The 24,847-nt window shown below is 44.3% G+C and overlaps 1 protein-coding gene across 12 annotated transcripts in view; it reads left to right on the top strand.

Annotated features, from left to right (window-relative positions):
• MIER1 (MIER1 transcriptional regulator) overlaps positions 1 to 24,847 on the top strand; it is a 472,995-nt gene that overhangs the window by 154,151 nt on the left and 293,997 nt on the right. For all 12 annotated transcript variants that reach the window (XM_085602332.1, XM_085602330.1, XM_085602336.1 and 9 more), the window contains 2 exons: positions 4,086 to 4,110; positions 19,912 to 20,057. In XM_085602332.1, coding sequence (XP_085458458.1) covers positions 4,086 to 4,110; positions 19,912 to 20,057 — 171 coding nt within the window. The remainder of the gene's footprint in view (positions 1 to 4,085; positions 4,111 to 19,911; positions 20,058 to 24,847) is intronic.

Here is a 24,847-nt window from a genome sequence, read left to right as displayed (position 1 = left end):
GGCCTTGGCGAGCTACCAGTAGCTCGCGATCGACCGGTTGGAGACCCCTGGCTTAGAGAATGATCCTTGTTACTGGCAACAAGCATTTCATAAAAGATTAAAGTAACTTTTCTATGACATGAGGTAGTCAGTCAGTCAAAAACCTTTATTCGATTCCAGATGAATCATAAAAGTTTACAAAGAAAACAATCATAAAAACGACAATATGAACAAAAGAGCATAAAAAATATCTTCAGAGACAATTAAAAACCTAGTTGCATACTTTTACATTGCATATCGTTTCCTTATTATTATTATTTTTTTTTTTTTTATAAAACTAAGCACAGAGCTACAAATGGGAGCATTTACTAAGGGGTGTAAATAATTAAAACCCTCTTTATGGGAGCGGAATTTTTTTTCGTTTAAAATTGATTTGGGAAAGCGCGCCCTGGGGTCTTTATATAATGTGCAAAATTGCATAAGGTGCATGGTATTTTGTTGGGCTGTGTTATTACAAGGACAGGGGGGTAGCCTCTCACACCACCCCACCTGTTTTGGAAAGGCCACAAGAAAGTGCAGTGTGCCTAAGCGAAATCTTGTAATTAAAAAACGTGCATTGCCCTGCAAGCTAAAATACAAAATTGTTGCTGTTTTAAGAAAGGGGGGTCCGGTCTATCTGTAAGCCTAGATAATATACTCAGCTCTGATCCAAAAGCTTATTTTATGGACATTTTCATGTTTGGCGGTATACACTCAGGCTTATCATAAAAATCTTCTAATCCTATCTTATAAAAAGTTTGTTTAACGTAGCGTAACCAGGGGACCACCATTGCATTATCTAAATTCATGCAATCTTTTAAAAAAAAGTCGGGAGAAATTAAGTTCCTCTGAGGAGCAAATTTTCCCCCATAATAGCAGGGGTGCCATTTGTATTCTGTCTGTAATATAATCCATGCCCACCTCCAAGTGACAAAATTATGTAGGGGAGCTGGACAGGATAAATAAGAGTCTCTTCAAAAATTTGTTATCGATTATTTGAATCTGGGTACTCTTTTGATATCCCCACACTGCTGCACCGTAAGTTGCTCTTGACAGACATTTTGACTTGTACAGGGTTATCCGCTCTGCAACAGGCTTATGGCCAAGTTTGGCAGCAAATCGAAACAACCCCTCGATGGCTCTTGAAGTTTGTTGCACCCGGGATACTAAAAGTTGATCCCAGTTTAAGTTAGAGTTAAAAACATTCCCCAAATAACTAAAAAAAATTTACCTTCTCAATAACTGTCCCATTCACTGTGTATTTTCATATTTTTGTTAATTTTGGCCCACATACCATGACAAAGGATTTCTTATAATTCACCTTCAGGTCTAGTGACGTCATATATTCGGTAAAAGCATCCCTGCAGTCTATTGGCGGTCATGGCCATCAAAACCGTGTAGTCAGCATACGACAATAAAGGTACTTGGGCACTTACTATTTTTGGGAAGTACAAGTGTTTGTTCAACAGAAACTGCTCCAGTCCATTTGTATAGACCAAAAACGGGGCTAGATGCAGCCTTGCCGGACCCCCTCTGTAGAAGCGATGGGCTTGGTCTTCTCTCCCCCTAAACCATACGGATAACTACAGAGGTGGAAGCATGTAGTCTGCGGAGGAGAGTGACAAGTGGTTCCTCAAGGCCCAGATCATCCATTAGTGCCCACAACTTGCTCCTGCACAACGTGTCAAAGGCACTGGACAAGTGAGGTAGTCCTTGTTGGTTATTACATTTCTAACACAAAGGCACCCCAAAACTATTCTCCATAGACCTGGTGTGGAGTGCTGGTAGACAATATGGTCAAACTCATGCCAAGAAAAATCCTGGAAACGTTTCCAGACCCCCAAGTCTAGGGACTTGAATAATGTACTCGACCTAACTGTAATGTTCTTGACCCATAAACTGATCTCAGTTTGTGCGAATCTGGGCAAATACGTTATGTAAACCAGCATTTTCTTTGTTATTACTCATAAAAGCACCTTCTAATATGAGAGTTCAGCATGTCTGCACTACAAAAAACTCTTGTTTGATTTAATAGACTAATCATTTTCTCCATGTATGAGGCAAATCTAGCCCACATGTAGGGTACACATGACCTGTGACTTGCCTCTTGGTTCACTAATAGCATTGCCATTCGGATGGGCGGGGCAAGAATGTTTCTCAGTTGATGTTTAAAAGCTCTCAATTTTAATAAATATATTACCATAGCTTAATGTGGTAGTGCACTGTCATTGACAGTCAGCACATCTTCCATTAAAATGGCCACAAAATTAATTGCTGACATGCAGTTTTACTGATAAAACGATATAATGTACAAACGATAATGTTTGGAAAAAACGCCTGTTCTTTGCCAGCTCGAGCTCTCTCACTAGAATGAGCAAGTAGGCCCTAAATAGAGCTTGCCCTGATAAAATCTGACTCGCCATTGCAAATAGAATTTTCAAGGGGTGAAAATTACATTTTGTGTGTAAAAAGGAATCTCTCCCGCTCTGTTAGTGGCATGCGTCGTCATCTGGACCCATCCTGGTATACTAAATACCAAGAAGGGATCGACCTCAATGGAAATAGCACTTAAATATTTCTTTTGTAGGGTGATCTTGTGATTAAAAACACTTAGTGACTGCCCCATCATTTTAGGTGCTACTAGTAAGGTTAAAAATAAGATATAATAGTCTATTGGTGTAATTATCCAAGCATACTGTCTGTCTACATGTTTCAAGCCGTCCAATTTAAGGACACTCTGGGTCCACTGCTTTCCTCAAGACTGATTAATGACCCCCTGTCAGTCTAGATCTTTCATTTCCCCTAGCAGTTTGTCCTGTGAATATGATTAATGTAAATTCATAACATGCTTGATTACTTAGTGTGAATGGTATAAACATATAATCATGCTTGTTGGGTAAAAACAAAGGGAATACATGTATTAATGCAGACACACCGTACAATAATTTACCTTCTTTCTGCCCAATGTGAACAAGGAAAACAGTATGTAATCTGCACCCTATCGAAGGTCCACACACAGCATGCAAATTGGTAAAGTGGGGCACACAGCACTGGAAACAAATGCGATAAACTTAACACACTTTTGTTAAAACTATGCCTAAACATAGAAGGCCTCAATGGAGTATGGAGAGGGGCTTGCACCTGTAGTCGAACTCTGGAAATCGAAAGATATATACAATCGGCAAAAGAGCAATAAAGAGATGATCTTCTCAACTGAGCAGTGAATTGGCTGAAAAGGTTCCTTGGTGCCTTAGATCATCAATGGTACCAGGCCATAACTAACCTATGCAGTTTCGTTGTGTCCTGTATTGCTGGTGTGTGTGACATCACACTTTGCTACATAATTGTGACTAATGTAGTCCCGCAGACAAATGGAAGCTTCTTTTTAAGAATAAGCCCTTAATGCTTCTGCTCTGTATATTGTATATATGTCTGCCCTCTTTCTTTCACCTGGCAGAATCTCCTCACTCTGATCCCTACTTCGCCCAGTTCCCTGTTTATTGTGCTGCCTGTAACCAAGCTAAGCAGGTGAATGGGCATCATGGGGCCCGGTACAACCACTTGCACTTCTGGTACAAGCACTGGAGGGACTCTGTTACAGGTAAGTAGGCAGAACTGACACCTTTCATTTAGAGCTTTCACTGACCCTCACATGGAGTCTAACTTCATTTTACCCACATGTCTATTTAGAAAATTACCACTTCCTTACTGAATAATTAAACATGAGTAAAGATTCAACACTATATTTACTGTTTTGTGAAAGCTCTAAATAAGCAATAAACCAGATTGTTTTATAAAAATGTGCGTTTTGACTGCATGTTTGAGGTGCGATAAGTCTGTGCCTTTGCAGATCAGATACATGGTTGAGTAAACCGCATGTGATTTTACAAGCTACATACTTTGTTATAACAGGCCCCAATTATTCATTTAAAGGGCATCAAATTACCACTTAGGAATATTATATTTTTATAGCTGTGCATCCCATTTATCCTTTTTGTAGACATTGTTGCAGTTTGCATCATTGTATGTTGACTGAACATTAAAATTATTTCTTTTTACTTTTATAGCCTCCTGTTGGGACTCCAAATTCAGGTAAATATAATTTGGTTTGCTGTATGCATGTTTTACAGAAGTAAAATGTACTGTCAATTAAAAGTATACCTCCAATTTGAAAAGTAGGTAAATAAATCATAGTGTTGTATTTCATGCATCTTGGAAATTTGAATCACTTACTTGAGAACACGTGAGCTTTATGCTGTGAGTATTTGATAAACCACTTCAATGTTTCAACACAAATAAGGAGAATGCCGCAGCCTGTATTCATAGATCACAGGCGGCTAACACTTGTTTTCTTAGTTTTTCCAAAGAGTTCTTCCAGGATCAGCTATATCATTAACAGATTTGAACAGTACATTGAAAATGCACATGTTAGTGTACACAGTATAAATTAATGTAGCTCCCTTACATGGGTGCATAGCATGAAGGCCCTAGTACAACACAGAAAAGCTTTGAGTGCATGTTGTTGTGTTGAGATCTCGGCTGTGTGCTCTCCACGCAGGAGCCTGTTCCTCTAGCCTGGCGTGCGGCCATGATTGGTGAGTGTACACAGAATCATAAGTGTTACTAGAGTGTGTAGCATTTGTGTGAGTGATAGATAGCTCTCGTTTCTTACAAATGCCAGATGTGTATGGTCGTTTTTGGAGACCGAACACATGGTATGTGCACTACGTGCATGACTGCTCGTGACTGGTTAGTGCATCATTAGCACTTGTACATCATTCAGAAGTGTGTATACTGTTGATGAAAGAGCACTGGCTGTGTCCATCTAAATGATGTGGACTCGCTGCTTTCACGAATGTACACATAATGTGGTAGTGTGCGCATTTGTTAGCTTGCACATTATTAGTGCGTGTGCCCTTCATTGACCAATTCAAACATTGGCGTGTGTGAGCAGAATACAGAAGCCATGTAGCAAGTAATTGTGTTCTCAACGTGGGTACATGTTAACAGCATGTGCTGTTTTGCACAATCACTGCTAAATAAGCATTTCACCAGGCATCACCAGTTGTCTTATACACTGGGTGTAATAATAGTGTGCATGAGGGTACACTTTGATGCCACAGTGTTAATTACTCCACATGTTCCATTGTTCACTTCATTGGTAAGTGCACAACATGCACTTTCCACACAGTCGGCACATGTAAACAATACTTGAATATGCCCTTTGTCGGTGCGTACAGTGCACGGATAAGTGCACGCAGTTGGCAGGTGGATACATACATGACACAGCATGCAAGAGTTTACACGGCACACACATGTGCACTGCTCGAAACGTGCTCCCCATTGAAGGGTAGGCAGTTCAAGGGAAAGGAGTGTGATCAAGTGACTTCTAAAAGCCTAATTAAGCATGCACAGGTGTCCTCATTCATGAGTGAATACATTACCTGCCCAACTATATGAATTAACTTAATTGACAATCATTCTCCTAATGAATGAGTGCCGGAGTTTGTACAACACAGGAACATGTAAGGAATTTGCACACCACAAATGATTGGGCACTTCCTATAAGAATATGTCCATCAAAGACATTTGTGCACAGAGTGCAAAAGAGCGCCTTGTGCATTAGTAGATAATTGACAGGTTTGCATAGAACACACAGACATACACTTCCTCGTTTGTTGTGCTCTGTGTTTAGTGTATGTCATCGGGATTGTGCACACCACTGGGGGGAGGGTACTTTGAGACGTGCATTGCATGCGTAAGTGAGCACATCCTTGCTGAATTTGCACTAAATGCAGGAGAATGCACATTCATTATGAGCCAGTGCATGAATGTTTGGGCAAATTAATGGTGAATGTGCACTGTTATGGGGCATGTACGCCAATTCTGGGTGTGTATAAAGTTCAGTTGCGTGAATACAATAAATGTGTGTGTGCATCATTTAGTGCATATTTTGCCACCTCCTTCGAGAGCGCATACAGTGTTCATGTGCCAATAACTGGTCATTGTGCACTGCATAGTTGGCGAGTGCTTTTCATAATTATCAAATGTACACATGAGCGATGAAAGTGCTCCCAATTAATTATTACACTTTATTGGTCCGTGTGCAGCCCAAAGAAAGTATATATAATCGAACAGTATGTGCATTATTGGTTAGTTCACAGCATTGGTGATTTCACATCCTTAGCGTCTTAGCAAAGGATGCCTGAGTCCCGTTTTTTGATTATTGTTCAAAGCCCAAAGCTTGCACAGCGCAGGAACGTGTAAATTCCATGTGCACATCACTGGTGTACACACCATGCAGGTATTTGCTCATCATTTGTGATAAGATTTTTATTCTTTCAAGCTATCACCTCATCCCTTCTGCTGATCTCCGCACAGCCACAAATACCCAGTAATTTCAATAATTTCTATACTAAGCCACTTCACAGCCCTATGCGTGTCTCATTTATGTCTCTTTCTACACACTTTTAGATTTGCTCTAACACACTATCTTCTCATGTCCCACTCTGCTCAGTCTCGTGGCCCTCCCTAATTGATCAGCCTAGGTACTGCCCATTTGCCTATTCTCTGACACATCAATACTTTAAAAATAATCTGGTCGGCTCTAATTCCTAGGCCCGGATACCCCCAAATCAAATCCAGCCTCGCTTTCAAACCTAGGCGTGAACATAAACAGCTAAATGATGACTACGTATGGCATGACCAGGTGTGCAAGTCGATACCCTCTGGTTTAGAGAGTCGGGATTTACTCGGTGTTGGAGTTTAAATATTCAGTATAATAATTTGAATCTGATTGTCATTCACAGAGTGCCAAACTAAGTAGCTTACAAGCTTGAAGTGTAAGCCATTCCGAGCTTGTAACAAACAATCACCCTTTAAACCGAACCAATGCATGGTCGTTCAGTTGTACATAATGCTTTCTTGGTCATATATAAGGTGACAAAAATGCTTCTGACACTACTTTATTATAACTTTTCAGCATGCTGCAGATTTCTGTACCGCATAGCTTAAAGACATAGGCAAAGTCAATATCTCTGGCTAAACACTTATAAGGTCCCAATTTCGAGACCTATTGGCTATGCCAATGCTCGTTTACACTACCTTGTATTTGAGTCAAACATTGTCCCCTGAGGATGGGGCTGGCGAAGGTAATGGGCTGCAGAACTGCATCAGAACTGAGCGCACCAGGTGATGCTCTAAGAACCATGCTCTTATTTATAGCTCACACCATGGTGTACGTACACACCAGTGTTTTTTTTTTTTTTTGTAAAACCCAGGCCCCATAGAATTATGCAACAGGAGAGGATCAAATTATGTGCCAGAATTGACTAAATTGAGTGGCAATGCAGTTTACTGCAGCACGTTGTGTGACAGAATTACTGCATTCATTTCTTTTTACATGTTAATCTGTGGGCGAATGTTCCAATCCATTAGCAGCAGTATAACACTTAAATACAGCAATATGCATGGAAAGGTGACCAGTCGACTACTGTGAAGGACCTTCCCCTGCATGGCAGCACCTATTAACATTTGATCCATGTGAACAAGATTCAAATTTCTTTTTGGGGTTCATAATCTGCAAACTATGCAGCAGATGGATTATGTGGTAAATGCAGCAAATCCTCAATTATGTAGAAAATGCATCTGCTAAATGTCTTAATTCCAGTGTTTTTCCTTGTAATACCACCCTAGCTACAGCCAGATATCCGCTGTGTCCATAACATATGGCCGTAAGTGTTGTATGCTGTGAGTTTGCTGATTTTAAAGATAAACAGTGGTTCGCTTTCGAAAGGTTCTTTCAATATTGTAGCTATTGCCACAGTTAGATGCTGTTCTCTGGTGTTTGCTTTTATTACAGATTTTGTATTGTTTGTTGCATGTGCACATGCTAGACACTCTCCTGCTGTTCGGTTTTGGGGCAGAATTATCATAGGTGTTTTTTTAAATATTTGCTTTTTTCGCAGACATGACCGTGTTCACAACCCCTGAAGCCCGCAGTGAAACTGAACATAGACTCCACCTCCAATAATGTTTTCCCTAGCATGATTGTGAAAGTATTGATTATGATTTTGTTTTGTATGCATGCAATCTTTGTTCTCAGCGCCAACGTGCGGGACTTCAGCTCTGATCAGGAAGAAGACTATTTTTAGAAGTGGTTCCTTTGATCCGGCATCATACAGATTCTGGTCATATAAAAATATCCTATAACCTGAATCAAGGGTGAATATTTATTGAGAATACCCCCTTTAAAATGTTTGTCCTCCACAAAATATGAGCTTTCCAGGGATAAGCCTCCGATTGGTCTGAAAACTTTTACTCATGTATTGTGATTGGAAGTGCAGCTTAACTTTAAAAAGGTCACCTTGACCACAAAGTTCTTTCATATTCATAGTTATGCAGATAGTACATTCATACCAGCAAACACAAGGTCTGATACTAATTAGACTCACACAGATATTAGGAAAAGAACCATCCATTCATAGAAACTGGGCATGACTTGTATCTCAGCAGCTCTTATAAGACATTTTTGTCACCTCTGACCAAACAATTTGGACAGAAAGCAGAAGTTTGAAGGAGCCATATCCCCTAAATTAAGCATTTTACGAATGTATAAACAAGCATCAGCAATGCCAACTGGTCCAGGTTATAAAAGAGAGATAGAAGTCATGCCCAGTTTCTATGAATGAGTGGTTCTTTTGCTAATATCTGTGTGAGGCTAATTAGTATCGGACCTTGCTCTTCCTTGCTCTCCTGTATCCTTTCATTCATCCATGGTTTTAAAGTTCCAGCACGGATGTTGTGTTTAGAATCAATATGCCGGCCATGTTGAAATAGCAAACAATGATCCACTGTGATCGCGTGGTTTAGAGGTAGTGGCCAGGCAAAATGTGGCTCTTAATAGAGCAAAGGAGCAGCTAGTAAGCAGCTGGTTAGCAATATCTGGGGACCAGCAGTATGCTGTAAAAATGAAAAGAAAAGGAAAATGAATGGAAGGTGAACTTTAAAGGGAGAAGATGCAAAACTAAAGGACTGGTCCACCAGCCCTGGCACTGAAGCACACCCATTTTCAGGCAGACGTGCACTTGATCTGACAAATGGCTGAAGAAGACTGACCCATTGCGGGAGCTGTATGCTATCATCGATGGAAGCAGAGTATGATGCTCATACAGACTTGTGGCAGAATGCAGCTGACCCAAAGCCCTTCTGTGTGTATGCTTATATATTTGCTTCTAATTAATGGTGTCGATTACACAATCCTGTTAAACAATTAAGTGTATCAATCGTTCTGAAATAATCAAAAAAAATAAATGTATACAGCAAAAATCTTCTACCTGTACAGCTTATAAAAGAGGTTATTCAACACCAGCATACTTGCGTACAAATAGAATTTGTGAAATTTCATGTAACAAATACATCTCTGCGGGCTTTAACGCTGTGCAGCAATAATCCACCCTTAAAGTTGTCAATACAGATGTCAATGTAGCCCCCCTCGCCTCCACCAACCCCAGTTTTGGAGTAAGTTGAGCACCACACATGGCTCCTGAAAGGTGCTGGAACCCACTCCAATAGAAAATGATGCAGTCAGGTAACTAAAATAACACTCCATAGTAGCTAATACGAAGTATGTTATTTTGAAGTTTGTTATATCTCTGCATGTGTATGTAGACATGTTAAAGCAAATCATTTTATTAGTTTAAAGTTTAATAATAAACAGTTACATTTAACATTTATTAACAAGTAAAAACATAATAATTCCATACTTAATAATTTGCTGCCTTAAAAATAAAATGTTAGGGTACAATATCTTTTATTCTGGTTTAACGGTATTTGTAAAAGCTTCTGCTTGGCTCACTAAGGTCATTGCCTATCTGCTCAGCAGGGTGAAATGTGGTAGAATTCTTTGCTGGTGGATGTGCTGCACAAGGGCAAAAGCTGCACTTCATGTTGAAGGAGAGGGCTTGCAAAATCTGTTCACAGCAGTTCTTAGCTCATCTGGGGCCTGTGTTCAGTTTTAAGTGGATAAGGACTGCACGAGAGATGTGACGCCGCCCACTACACCCTAATGATTAAGCCAATACTGGCAAAGCTACTGCTTATTAGTCTGTGCGTTGCACATGAATCTGCAGTGGATACAAGTGCAAACAGAACATTTTACTTGCCTGTAGCTTTCTTTTTTTTTTTTTTCCTTATTCACCAGTACCCATAGTGTGCAGACCGTCTGTACATTCCCCTTTTCAATAGGTTAGGATGACATGGGCTCTTCCCTTGGATTCTCTCGATACCATCAGCCTGAAGGGGTGTGTTTTCAGACCGAAAAGCCACTTCCCATCGATATAGGGAGGTTAGGTATCACTCCAGATTGGTCTAAAAGACCCTATGGACCTTCTCGATGCCCCATAATCCATGGGCATGTCCAGGGAGTGTCCAGTTGGCATAATCATTGGACCAAAAAGGGAAGAAAAAAAAATCACCTTCACTGCAACAACAAATCCCAGTATGCGATCTTTTTCCTGCTACATACTCTGGCCATTTCCATTTTAGATGTTTCATACTAAGAAGTCAACCAATCCGAATGTTTGGGAGGTACAGGGTCTACCCAATGTCTACAGATTTGTCTTCTTGCCAGTAAGATTGAATAAAATGAAAGGAGTCTAGCTGGTCCTGATAGCTGGGTATTTAAGCCAAAGATTATTTGCTTTAAGTCAATGTTTTTTGTACATCTTCCCAGAATGCCTGGATGAAGGGACAGTCTCTAAACATATGGAGGTCCGAGGCTTCTATCAATCCGCATTTTTTACAGCTGATTTGAGAGCCTTTAACAATTCTTGATAGAGGGGGGATAGGTATACGCGATGAGCCGTGAATAAGTCATTCCTCCTCAACCATGCTGGTTTCGCTATGTTAAAGAGGATTTTGAAAGATTCCTGCCATAGATGGTCAACCTGTTCGTTAGGCAACAATCCACCCCACAGCTCATCAGCCAGCTTGAATTCCCCGTCCACCTCCTCTTCTATGGCCCAATACCAATAGGAAACCTCCTTTTTACCTACTGGTCTTTTCACAAGCTGTTGCTCCAGACTGGTTCCCTCACCAATGCTTTTTTCCTTTCAGAACTGACACTATGTAACTGGATATATTTAAATCTTGAGAGGCCACTACTCACTCTCCTTTTTAGATCCTCCCATAATATAAATGTTTCATTGCTGACTAAGTCTCCCCATACTTTAAATCCAGCGTCTCCAAGTGCGATCGCCAGCCTATCACGAAGGCATTCTGGGGAACCTGGGGAGTCCCAAAGTGGTGCCAGTTTAGAGAAGTAACAAGCTAACCCTCCCCAGAATGGATATGGGGAGGTGCACCCATGACTTCATTTGTTTATGGCAGTCGCGGAGGACTCGCGATAGATTGGTATCTGCCAGTTTATTAATATCCTGGGTAATTGTGACCCCAAGGTAACGCGTACTGCAGCTTGTCTGATAGACAGTGTGTGGGATGTTCCAAGTCATGGCTTCTGTCTTGCCAGCATTTACCTCATATCCGGAAACCTTACCAAACTCTTCCGCCAGTTTAATTACTACCGGGAGAGTTCTGTCTAGGTCGGCTGACAATATCAGAATGTCATCCGCATACAGGGCTACCCTTCTCTCCCAATCCCCATGTCTAAAGGATTCTATATCAGGGTTATCCCTTAATTTCTGTGCAAATGGTTTGATATATATATGTCGAACAACAGGGGGGGAGAGGGCAACCCTGTCTGGTTTCTCTGGTTATGCCAAATGGCTTTGTAAGATCACCATTCACCAGGAGCTTAGCCGATGGGGATTTATATATCCACTGTATAGCACGGCAAAACCTTACACCCCGATTGAATTTCTTCATGACGTCCGATAGGTAAATCCAATTTACTCTTATCGAAAGCCTTGGTGGCATCTAGAGTCAAGGCGGCGAGGGGGGAGTGAATAAGTAGAGGCGATGTCTATTGCACCGACCAGGTTGTAGGTGAAGTTTGCTAACTGTCTTCCTTTCACAAACCCCTTTTGGTCAGGGTGAAGAATGTCTCAAACCACCTCCCCCAATCTAGAAGCCAGAATGGTTGTATAGATTTTAAAATCTGCATTCAACAGCGAAATGGGCCGATAGGACCCACAGCTGGATGGGTTTTTACTTGGTTCCAGGATGAGGACTACAGTAGCGTCATTCCATGTCACCGGTGGGCTAATTCCGTCCATGAAGATTTTATTGAAAAGAAGGGTTATTGTTGGAATTAAACTCTCTCCAAGTGATCTATATAATTCAATTGGAAGCCCATCTGGGCTGGCCGCTTTACCCCTTTTCCCAGTCGCCAATGCTTTCCTCACCTCCTCCTGTGTGATGGGCTGCCCCAAATCTAGTTGTTGTTTGGGGCTGATGGGTACTAAAGTGATATTCTCCAACCAAGATTTTGCCTTAAATTTATCATCTGTGGAGGTCGCTTTATATATCTCCTGGAAATAATCCAGGAAGGCCTCTCCATTACCCACTGAGATCTCCTTAATATGGTTCCGGAGCTGGTCTGCTTTGATTTTCCAAGCTATTAATTTTCCTGCTCCTTCCCCATAATCAAAATGGGCCCTCTTGCTCACCTCCCACTTACGCATAAGCCGTCCCTGGAGAACACTCTCCATTTGCTCCTTCAGCTTCCTACTTACTTCCCGATCTTCCTTCTGACAGATTCCCTCTTGAGCGTTTAATTTTACCTCCACTTTCCTAATTTCTTCCTCCAAGACCATAATCTCTTCTCTGTATTTCTTACATCTATAGCTTGCCCTGTTGCTTACTATACCCCATCCCAAACGGTAGGGATATTGGCAGTTCCCAAATTGGTCTCTTAAAATTGGTTTGTTTCCCAGGAGAGAAAGCTTATCTCGTCTTCTTCAAGTAGCAGAGTGCGGTCAAAAGACCACACTCTAGCCTGTTGAGTCCGTAGACACTGTAGCGTCAATAAAATACTAGACTGGTGCGACATATGTGATGGCAGATATGTTATGTCCTTTACTCTGTCTCTAAGAGTGTGGCTGATCGGTATATAGTCAATTTGTGACTTGTGTTTGTACTTAAAATTCCTATACTATACACCCATCTGTTGCCCTGACCTTTCTCTCCAGATATCGCTAAGGCCCAATTGGGACATTATTGCCAAGAGGGATACCCTTGATCTCGAAGGGGTGATTGCTCTACTATTGGGAGATTTATCCAATTTGAGATCAAGAAAGATATTAAAGTCTCCTTGTGAGAAAGTGCCATCTTTCTTGCATGGTATGCCCCAATTTTTGCTGAATTGCTGAATGTACTTTGACTGAGTGTGCCCTGGGCTCCTGCCAATCAAGTGCCCAGGGCCTATGTTCCTTCCCTAAAACCCAAATTGGCAAACCCTGGCCACATGTCAGCCCCTGGTAAATGGTACCCTAGGTACCCAGGGCCTTGTGACCAGGGAAGGCCTCTAAGGGCTGCAGCACTTATTGTGCCACCCTTAGAGGCCGTGTACCCTAACACAAACACACTGCCCTTGCAGACTGAGTGTCTGGGTACAGGACAAAACAGAGAGTCGACATGGCACACATCCCTGTGTGCCATGTCCACAACATACACTGCCCTGGCATACATCATCCACCCCTCTAGCTGGGTGCCCTATGCCAGTGGTGTGGACAGAGGAGCATGAGCCCTGTGCCCCTACAGTACCCAGGTCCATTCCTGGCCACTGTAAGTGCAGTGCTGCCATTTAAGAGTATATGGTGCTGGGAGATCGTCAACACAAACTCCACAGCACCATGATGGCTTCACTGAAGACTAAGGAGTTTGGTATCAAACTCCTCCGCATATTAAACCCGCCCTGATGCCTGTGCAGGATTTAATGTACAATGCACGACAGAGGGCATCTTAGAGATGCCCCCTGAACCTAACCTACAATCCACGTCTGGTCTGAGGGGCCGCCTAGGCTGCCACACAGCAGACATGTTGCTGGACCCCTGGGTAGAGAGCCATCCGCTCTCCTGGGCCTGCAGCAATGCACATCCTGGGCGAGGAGCTAGGTCTCCTCCCCCAGGATGAGCAAGGGGAAGCTTCAAAGGCATACCGCCTTTGTGAGCTTCTCCAGGCCACTTGTTGTACCCAGCAACTGGCCCCTACCGGTTCTCAACCCCCACTCTGGCGGCAAGACTGGCCGGAAACCCAGAGGAAGGACGGGGGGGGGGGTGCCGGCCTCTGCCAACCCCACCCCTCAGGTGGGGGAGGCGAGGTGAAGCACGTCTCCGTGCTCTCGCCATCTTGAAGATGGGGAGCCCTGCACAATCGGAACTAGGCCTCTGCCCCCCTCCCACAGGAGAGTGGCAGGATAGGGGGCGTACCCACTCCAGGGCAGGGACCCAGTGGTCCCTGCCCTTTACCTACCTGTAACGCCCTAAATGTAGTATTTAGGGGCACCCTGAACCATCCTTCCTTAGATTCCAGATTCCAAAACAGCAAAGAAGAACAAGAAGAAATAAGACCTGCTGTGCAGCTGCTAAGAAGAGGAAGACACCAACTGCTTTGGCCCCAGCCCTACCGGCCTGTCGACCCTCGAACCTGCTCCTGCCAAATCCCGGCACCTCTTGTGGCCAGCAACCTCACAAACCCCACAGGACCTGGCTACCTTGTGACTCTGGCTACCTTGTGACTCTGGCTACCTTGTGACTCTGGCTACCTTGTGACTCTGGCTACCTTGTGACTCTGGCTACCTTGTGACTCTGAGCACCTGGGACTCCCACGAGCAGTGGCTCTGCTCAAAGCTAGTATCTAACCACTGGCATCAGCCCGGAACCGCAAACCCTGCACACTCTGCACCCGCCAAGCCTGGCCTCTGCTGGAGTGGACAAAGACCCTGAGGACGTCCCCCCGGCGACTGTGATCCCGAATCCGGCACCCAAGGACCCACCTCGACGCTCCTGACAACGCCTGCAGCCTCAGAACCAGGGACCCCCCCAACCGCGATCAACCGAGGGTAAGATTTCCCGACACCAAAAGGCACCCCTGCACCCAGCGCCCTCCAGCCCCCTGTGCCCAATTCCTGGGTACCTACCTATCCTCCAACTACCCAACTTAGCTCTCGAAGTGGTGGTCGCACCTGAAGAATCTTCGTCCCCGAGCTTGCAGCCTTTGTTCGTTCTTGAGCTTCTCCATTGCAATCCATTGAGCGCCCGACGGCTCAAAAGCACCCTGCACCCAGCCGCCCGAGTGGCCCTGGCAGTGCAACTTCTCCTCTAACCTACTTCCCCATTTGCCCTGAGCAAGTGACCAGGAGTCCAGCTCCCACACCCGCGTGGCCTGCTAGTCAGCAGCCACTAACCAATGGCCCCCTGCCTCCCATAGGATAACATTGGGCCTAACTCACTCTGCATCCTGTGCCACTGAGGGTGTAATAACTGTACTTACCTGACCCTGGGAGACCCAGAACCTTAACTCTGCCAGTCGAGTACTTAGCCAAAAGCCGATAACTCACTTTTCTTCCATAGGGTAACAGACTGGTTTCTCCTAAAATTTCTTGTAAGTGCGGAGGTTCTAAACTTTAAAATATTCACCTAAAATCAACTGAGTAAAGAAAACTGAAATACCCGCTATTAGGGGAGATCCCAGTGCTGGATCTTTGTGCCCAGCACTGACCCTGAAAAGTACTTACAACCGTACTTACCACTAACTCAATTTTCTCCCATAGGAAACCATTGACTGTTTTTCTGTGAAATTTCTTCTAAAAGTGTCGATTTTGCAAACTTATAAATATTCCTTAAAAATCGCCTGTATAACTTAAACACAGTTTCTCAACTGCTTATAGGTGGTACACTAGTGCTGTGTCCAGGATCCAAAACTGACCTAGAAAAAGTTACTATAACCCCACTTACCTGCTAAGTAAATTTCCTTCCATAGGATAACATTGGTAATTTGATCAGAAAAAGTTTCTAACTGTCAACTTTTGAAATCGCAAAATATTGCTTAAAAATCACAACAGTAACTAAATCGTATTTACTCACCTGTGTCGAGGAACTGTCCCAGGACTGAATCTAGGATCCAGTCCTGGAGTTAGAAAAGTAATCCTGAAAGTAATCAATTCCATAGAACTTAAAATTCCCATTGAGCTCAATGTATTATTGCGGTTGTAATTGTGTTGCCCATTGCAACAAACTGTAACTATTGCATTTCAAGTCAATTGCCTCTTGCAAAGTATTTAACTAAAGCATCTCATTCTGAGAAAGTATATTTTGATACCTATTTTTGGTTCTAAAATAAAAACAACCATGTATTTTTATATACAAACCATTGGCCTAGTGTTCAGTTCTTGAGTGTGTGAGACCATTTGCTGACTGAGTGTGTACAACAAATGCTTTACACTGTCCTCTGATACTGCCTTACTGCTCGACCAAGCTACCACTTTAGAGAGTAAGGTTATATTTAACTTTAGCCTCTGCCAAACCTCTGGGGACTCTGTACACACTGTACCTATTTGGGAACAGTATATACAGAGCCACTTTCCTACACTCCTGCCCATATCACCGGCTCAGGGAAGTCCATTAAATGCGAAAAAATAGTTTGGAGGTTAGAGGGACCATCATGATTCGGACCATAATAACCAACTAATGTAAAGAAGACCTCTCTAAGAGTGGCCTTCAGTATAAACCATCTTCCCGTGGGTCACCTTTGCATTGTAAAATCGGTGCTTTAGCTGACTTTTTAAAAAAGAACCCCCCCCCCCCAAGCCCCCCCCCCCCCCCCCAAATACTTACCAGCTGGTTGGTACATGCAAAAGAATCCACCCATTTCTGTGATTTTAATTTATTTTTCGTTTCTGCCTCAAGAAGATGAGTCTCCTGGATAACCAAGACTTGGGCGGGGGAATCGCTCAGATATTGTAACATTTTCCTTCTACGCAACCCCCCCCCCCCACAAATCCCCCCCTCACGCCATTCACATTACAGGACAATATCTGCAAATTATTCATTTGAGAGTACTCCGCCCTCCATGCCCTCCTTGACTTTAGACCACCGGTCAATCCTAGTCTAACTAAAATTATCTGGTCAAAGCAACCTAAACAAAATGTGGCGAAGGAGGTATTTTTATTTTTAATTCCCCTGTGCTCCCCTACCTCCCCCCTCCCCCCCCCCCCCCCCCCCCCTTGGAGAACCCAACCCCCATTTACCTGGAAAAGTTGTTATCCAGATAGCCTCCTCCTCCTCCTCCTCTACCTAATTACACCCATGTGTTACCCTCCCAAAAATGAGGATAAAAGGGGTTTTGCCCAAAAATGAGGATAAAAGGGGTTTTGCCCTATGTCGTGTCCCTAAATTCGTGTTTATACATTTTTACCCATTTTTTTTTCCTCTTTTTTCTTGCCTGTAACTTTGTTTGTAACTTATATTGTAAATTTACACACCACCCTGTTGAAGTGAGGGAAAAAAGATGGCGACTTAGAACAAGGATATAAACACGCAAGAAAAGTAGGGGGAAAATAAAATCAACCTCTATTCTCTTTAGGAAACCCTCAATGGTTTTAACTGCCCTCACACACAAGTGTCATGTTTCATCATAGGGCGTGCTACAACACTCTGGTGCAGCACAATGCTCAGAGTGGAGCAAAAAATTTTGTTTTTCTAAATGCAAAAACAGCCCTACAAAAGTGGGATCCTCCAACACAAAAACCGTAAAACTATCTGAGAGTGGCCACCTTATTATATTCTGGGCCTCTCTTGAAAAGGTTAAAAACATATCCGTCGGGTATGCCTGAACAGTTAGTACCCTGTACCCCTAAATATTGTGTCCATCAACATGTTTTGGCCTTCGTCAAGATCCCTATTCTTATTTCCCTTACTGCCCCCTTCCCTGCTCCATTCTCAGTGGAAATAGGATATCAAGTCCTGGCCATACTTGCCAATTCCGGACACAGTCTCAGGAAATACCTGTGAAGAGAAACCATAAATGTGCACAAAAATCTGGTGGAGGACGCAGCTAGTATTCAAACCCTACTATGGAAGGAGCCCTGGCATAGTCAGAGAGGCTATTGCAGAGCTCTTATATAACGAGATTGCTGCCATAATTTGTTGCCGCATTACATGGCACAAAAATGACAAGTGGATTTTGTTACAAGACAAGTAGATTAATGAAGCAACCTGGGCAAGTAGATATTTTATTAATTCCACACCCCTGGACCCAAGTGAACACACTCAAACCCAAAATATTGGCATAAAAAATCCAACTCTGAACTCCTAACCCAAGTTTCACTAAAATCATTCCAAAACGGGGGTTGGTGTGGAAGTGGGAGCCTGTGAGAGGGTGGAGGTGGCAATATGATCCTTTGCACAAGGGCTGTGTCTGGAGAGTAGCCTGTAAAATCCCATTGGTTACATCAACCAAAACAGTTTCTGAAACCTTCCCACAATGGATTTACAGTCTGTCTGAAAAATATGAAAGTGGGATCCTAAAAAACCTAATTTGTTTCAGTTTCAAGTTCTTTCTGATTAAGAAAGGGAGTAATCCACAGAGTACTCGAATGACCGCTATGTGACCATTGGTGTGTGCCAGATAACCAGTCTGCCAGTGAAGAGGGAACACAGCCGAAATCTGAATTTGTTTGATGAGTGCCTAGCATTTAGAAGCCTGGCAGATAAGAGAGGGTAGGAGGGCATCTAAGTATACAGGAAAAGAGGCTGTGCAAAAAAAGAAGAACCACTTTTTGCCAGCATTGGGAATACCCAGATAAAGTGGACTGCCTTGGAGAGTGAAGTTAGGACTACCCTGTGTCATGAAGGAGGTTTTCCTGCCCCTATATGCTTTCCTGTTGTGAGTTGTACTAGGACATGAGTTGCACATCATAACAGGGGGGATATAAGTGAAGTAATATGTTCCTTACCTATGCATCTACATGCAGTATATAACCATTAGACTCCACATTGTTTTCTGTTTGTTGACTGTTGAGTTAGGGCTCTTTACCTCCTCACTACTTTTCTGAGAAGCTTTTCACTACTCGCCCTCACTACCCTGATAGTCAAGTGCAGAAAAGGTTGTTCTTGGTCCAGTTTGCAGAGCTACAGTAGAAGGAACCCCAGAACTCCAGTAGCAAACTACCTCAACCACTGTGGTCGGGACACTATAGAAATCATGTTTCCAAAGTTATTTACAAAGCAGAAATAACTGAAGCTTATTTGAGCTTTTCCCATTGACACTGGTGCTTCATCCCTCCTTAGTTTTTTTCTGCAATGCAATCTTGTATTTTTCTTTGTCTTGGAACCGAACACTAAACAGTCAAAATAGATATCCAAACTTCCTTCCTGTCACAGTGCTTAAAGGGAAAACAGTCATGATTCTAATTCACTTCTTGAATGCAGTGAAATCATGATTCATGACATTATTAAAGGACTTTTTATATGAGGGCAGTTTTTACCTGTATCCCATTTCCCCCAACACAAGTATCTGTGGGTCACCACAGAATCCAGGGTTGATCTTTTAAATGCCCACATTTCTTAAAGCTCTTTTCTTCACTGGAGATCAGTCAATCAGGAAATTGTAGACCCGCTACTCCCCTGTAAGGGTCTCAAGGTGCGGGGGGGGGGGGAGCACCTCCGTTCAGTCGAAGAGCCAATGTACGACCTGCTAGACCATTAACCTCATTGATGATAGAGCGCATGCTTCTTAACCATTGTTTTTTTGCAATTATAGCTATGATTTTAGCACCTTACAGCACCGGTGCTTATGCTGCCTTTTCATGCACTGTAACTCTATTTCCTTATGTCACCCTTTCATGCACTTAATTTAGGTTTTTGAATTAATTGTGGTGAACTTGTTCATTCTCTAATACCAGTGAAATTTAATTTAGTATTTATGCGATTCTAGGGGGTTCAACGGAATCTGATGATAATGAGTTTGACCCATCAGCTGACATGCTGGTCCATGACTTTGATGACGAGCGAACATTAGAAGAGGAAGAGTTGATTGAAGGAGAAATCAATTTCACCTCAGAAATCGAAGATCTTGCTAGGGTAAATAGAAATGTATTTATGTAAAATCTTTTAATTGCATTATTTGCCATTTGGTTAAATGTTACAAAGCATATCTGATAGTCACTCAAACAACAAGTACAAAACTGGTATGTTATGTGTGTACGCTGTTATGTGCTGCAGAGCCCAATTTAAACTTCTGGCAGATTCAAATTTTGAATCATCAGATGTTTGTGTTGCTTTTTTTCTGTTTTAAAGCACATGGTATACCTGTCCTGTAGAGATGTGGTCATGACAATCATATAATTAGAAAAAAACCTGTTTGAGGCAAATGAGCTGCAGATTACACACTTTTGCATAGATCGCCATCTGGTGTTGGGCCCGGATGTTTGCAGTTTGTTTTTCTTTTTGGAAAGTCTTTGGAAGTCACGAGGTCGGTGACTCCTCCTCTGGATCGTAGTGCGCATGGGCTTTGGCTCCATCCTCAGATTGTTTTTTTCCACCATCGGGCTCGGATGTGATACTTTGCGCTCCGGTTCCGAACAGCTTCCAGTTCGACGCGCAATCCTCACCCCAATCGCTGTATTGTTTCGATCACGATCTCTTCAATCAACGCGCCTTCTCATCGACACAAACCTTCGGTTCCAGTCGTCGACGGCAGCCTTCGGGCCTACCCAGGCTCCGGTCCCGGCTCATGGAAAGAACTCCATTTAAAAAGTGCCCTCGATGTGGGTCCAAATTTCCCCACACCGATCTTCATGAGGTATGCAACCTTTGCCTCTCCCCAGAACACGAGGCTCGAGACTGTCCGGCCTGTAAGTCTTTCCGATCCAAAAAGACTATTCGGGACCGAAGAGCCAGAAGGAACATGGCACACTCCTCGACGTCCATTCCAGTCGACATCTTCGGGGACGACATCGACGATCCGGAACATCATCGTACCGAAGAGGACCTCGTCAGCGCTTCTGAGGCCGACGAGTCAGATGTGGAGGACATCACCCCGGCGCAGAGGGTCGTGTGTACCAATCTACCCCCTCCCACACCCGCGCCAACACCCAAAAAGGCTTCGGTCACGCCTTCGCCTCCGGGCCTAAGCAAGACCAGAGACACTGCTTCACACACCCTCTTTCGGGCCCGGTGAAGAAGCCAAGTAAGCCTTCCGGCGGCTCGGGCTCGAACCAGCCTGCCAGCGGTGCCAAGAAACTCACTTCGGCACCGAAAAAGAAGACGGCCTCCACCTCGACACCGAGCTCCGTACTGAAGCCCTCAGGGTCGAAACCCAGCCCTTCGGCACCGACGCCATCTTCGGTGCCGATCAAACGACACAAGGCCACCGGCACCGACACTTCCAAGCCGAAGCCCATCTCAGCGCCGACCAAGAGACCGGAGGGTCCCAAGCCGGGTTCTAAACATCATACCAGCACGGAAAAACCTAAAAAATCATCGGCCCGACGCCTTCGGCGCCAACGCACCAAATTACCTCACCAGAGCTATTTACACCGGATCCCTTGCAAAAAATTACCAAGGATCCAAAAACTGGACATTTGACACTCTCCACTAAGAAGAGACATTTGGAGAAGCCTGCTCCGCCTCCACCTCCAAAGAGGAAGGACTCTGCTACCTCTCCGTTCAGAATACCTTCCCCACCTCCACCACACTTTCCACCCCCACCTCATCGTTCTCCTACTCCGTCTCCAGACGATGATGATCACGGGGACCCATATTATGATACAGGGGATGTGCCACAAGACCCCACCCCTACAGGATCTCCAGATCCATGGGACGATTACCACATACCAGATATCCCCAACGTCCCACAAGACGATATTTACCCTTCTAGACCATCTCCACCAGAAGATTCATTAGAGTTTAACCATCTTCTGCAAAGAGCAGCACATTATCATGGGGTGGACATGCATAATGACCCTGTGGAGGAAGATTTCCTCCTAGACACATTCGATACTACACAGAGATCCACATCCATACTGCCCATGCTCAAAGGGGTGGTAAAGCATGCGGCTGAAGTTTTTAAAGACTCAGAGCCAGGGTCCTTAACACACGTATCGAAAAGAAGTACAAACCTGCTCCCTCAGATCCCTCTTACATCAGGGGACCAGCGCCACTAGATTGCTTAGTGGTCTCTACGGCACGTAAAAGGGCAAACTCACAATCGTCAGGTGATGCACCACCACCTGACAAGGAATCAAAACTGCTAGATGCTTCAGGCAAACGCACAGCATCCCAGGCCGCCAACATATGTCGTATAGCAAACACTCAGGCACTGCTGGCCAGATATGACAGGGCTCATTATGACGAATTAGAGAGCATAATGCAACATTTCCCTGAAAAATATAAAAGTAAAGCCAACGAGTTGATTCAAGAGGGTAAAACAATCACAAACACCTCTATACGTTGTGCCCTAGATGCAGCAGACACAGCCTCCAGGGCCATTAACACCAGCGTCCTTCTCCGTCGTCATGCTTGGTTAAAGGTATCTGGGTTTAAACCAGAAGTACAAGCCTCCATCCTTAACCATCCCTTTGACCAGGAACATCTATTCGGGCCAAAGGTGGATGAGGCCTTAGAAAAGATGAAAAAGGACACGGATACCGCAAAATCCATGGGGGCCTTACAGTCTCACCCGCCCACACGCTCCTTTCGCCGCTCATCCTTTCGGAGTGCATCCAGAAGCTACTCCTCAGACACAGCGTCCACCTCTTACAAGTCCCCTACTCAGACCACCTTTACAAAAGGTTACAAAAGAGGCGGCTACAGGGGTAACAACAACAAGGGCAGAGGCAAAACAAACAACGCCCGTTCTGCCACACCTACTACCCAATGACTTCCCCCTGCTCCCACCAGACCATTCCACTCCAGTCGGGGGCAGACTCACAAATTTCCTTCATGTCTGGGAGACCATCACCTCAGACAAATGGGTGACCCAAATAATTCAGTCAGGAATGCTGCCTGGAATTAACATCTACCCCCCAAACATTCCACCCAGGCAACGCCCAATGTCACAAGAACATTCAACATTGCTAAGGCAAGAGGTAATCTCCCTCCTACAAAAACAGGCAATAGAACACGTTCCTGTCAATCAGCAAAATTTGGGGGTCTACTCCCTATATTTCCTAATACCAAAAAGGGACGAGACTCTATGACCTATTCTAGATCTCCGGCCCCTAAACACATACATACACTCAGACCATTTTCACATGGTAACGCTTCAGCAGGTCCTTCCGCTTTCTCACCACACTGGACTTGAAAGACGCATACTTCCACATTCCAGTACACCATGCTCACAGAAAGTACCTCAGATTTGTAGTGGACGGACAACTCTACCAATTCAAAGTGCTCCCGTTCGGAGTCACAACAGCACCTAGGGTATTCACCAAATGCCTAGCGGTGGTGGCGGCACACCTCAGAAGACAGCACATTCACGTCTTCCCATACTTGGACGATTGGCTGATAAAAGCCACTTCAATAAACCAATGTGTACACCACACCGCCACCACAATCCATCTACTTTACCAACTAGGCTTCACGGTGAACCACCAAAAGTCCCAGCTAACACCATCCCACATAAAACAATACCTCGGTGCCACCATAGACACCTCAAAAGCAATAGCCTACCCCAATCCGGCCAGGATTGCAAGCATTCAGGCTTTGCGACAAAAATTCATACCTCAACACTCCCTTCCAGCACGAGTATTTATGCAATTGATAGGGATGATGGCCTCTTGCATTTTTATAGTGCCCCACGCAAGACCACGCAAGACTCCAGATGCGTCCACTCCAAGAGTGCTTAGCACACCAATGGAACCAGGCCCAGGGGCAACTGACAGATCTGGTGTTGGTAGACGATAGCACCCATCGCTCTCTGCAGTGGTGGAACACCACAAACCTTTCCAAAGGTTGACCGTTCCTGGACCCGGTTCCCCAGATAATACTAACAACGGACGCATCGCTCTCCGGCTGGGGAGCTCATCTATTGCTCCTCACAGTGCAGGGCACATGGACGCCGCAACAAAAGTTACTCCATATCAACCATCTGGAGTTACTGGCAATCTTTCTAGCCCTGAAATCTTTTTAAACACAGATTTCAGGCAAGGCAGTCCTCATTCGCACAGACAACATGACGCCCATGTATTATATTCAAAAACAAGGCGGCACACACTCTCCACAGCTCTCTCAATTAGCACAGAGCATATGGAGATGGGCAATTCCCCACAAAATCTTTCTCCTAGCTCAACATGACCCAGGAGTCCAAAACACCGTGGCAGATCTGCTCAGCAGATCCACGAGTGGGAACTTCACCCACAGGTTCTTCATCCGTTCTTTCAAATGTGGGGGCATCCACAGATAGACCTCTTCGCCACCCACGAAAACACAAAATGCCCAAGCTTCGCCACCAGATACCCACACCCATTGTCCAAAGGAAATGCGATATGGATGAACTGGTGAGGCAAATTTGCGTACGCTTTTCCGCCTCTCCCACTCATTCCATTAGTGGTGCGAAAGCTACAACAGCACTCCCTCACACTGATCCTAGTAGCTCCAACGTGGGCCAGATAACCGTGGTACACCACGCTGCTGGAACTCAGTAGTACCGCACCAAAAGCTACACCTCTCACCATGCCTCCTAACCCAGAACCATGGAGAGATCAGGCACCCGGACCCAGCTCAGCTCAACCTTGCGACTTTGCTCCTGAAATCCTAGAATTCGGGTACCTAAACCTTCCCCCTGACTGTATGAACGTCATCAGAGAAGCTAGACGCCCTACCACTAGAGCCTGCTACGCTGCCAAGTGGAAAAGATTTGCTGTTTATTT

Source organism: Triturus cristatus, chromosome 4_2 (genome assembly GCF_964204655.1).
Source record: "Triturus cristatus chromosome 4_2, aTriCri1.1, whole genome shotgun sequence".
NCBI classification, from domain to species: Eukaryota; Metazoa; Chordata; class Amphibia; order Caudata; family Salamandridae; genus Triturus; species Triturus cristatus.
The sequence above is the reverse complement of the archived record's forward strand: the minus strand, read 5'-3'. Positions and strand labels throughout refer to the sequence as shown.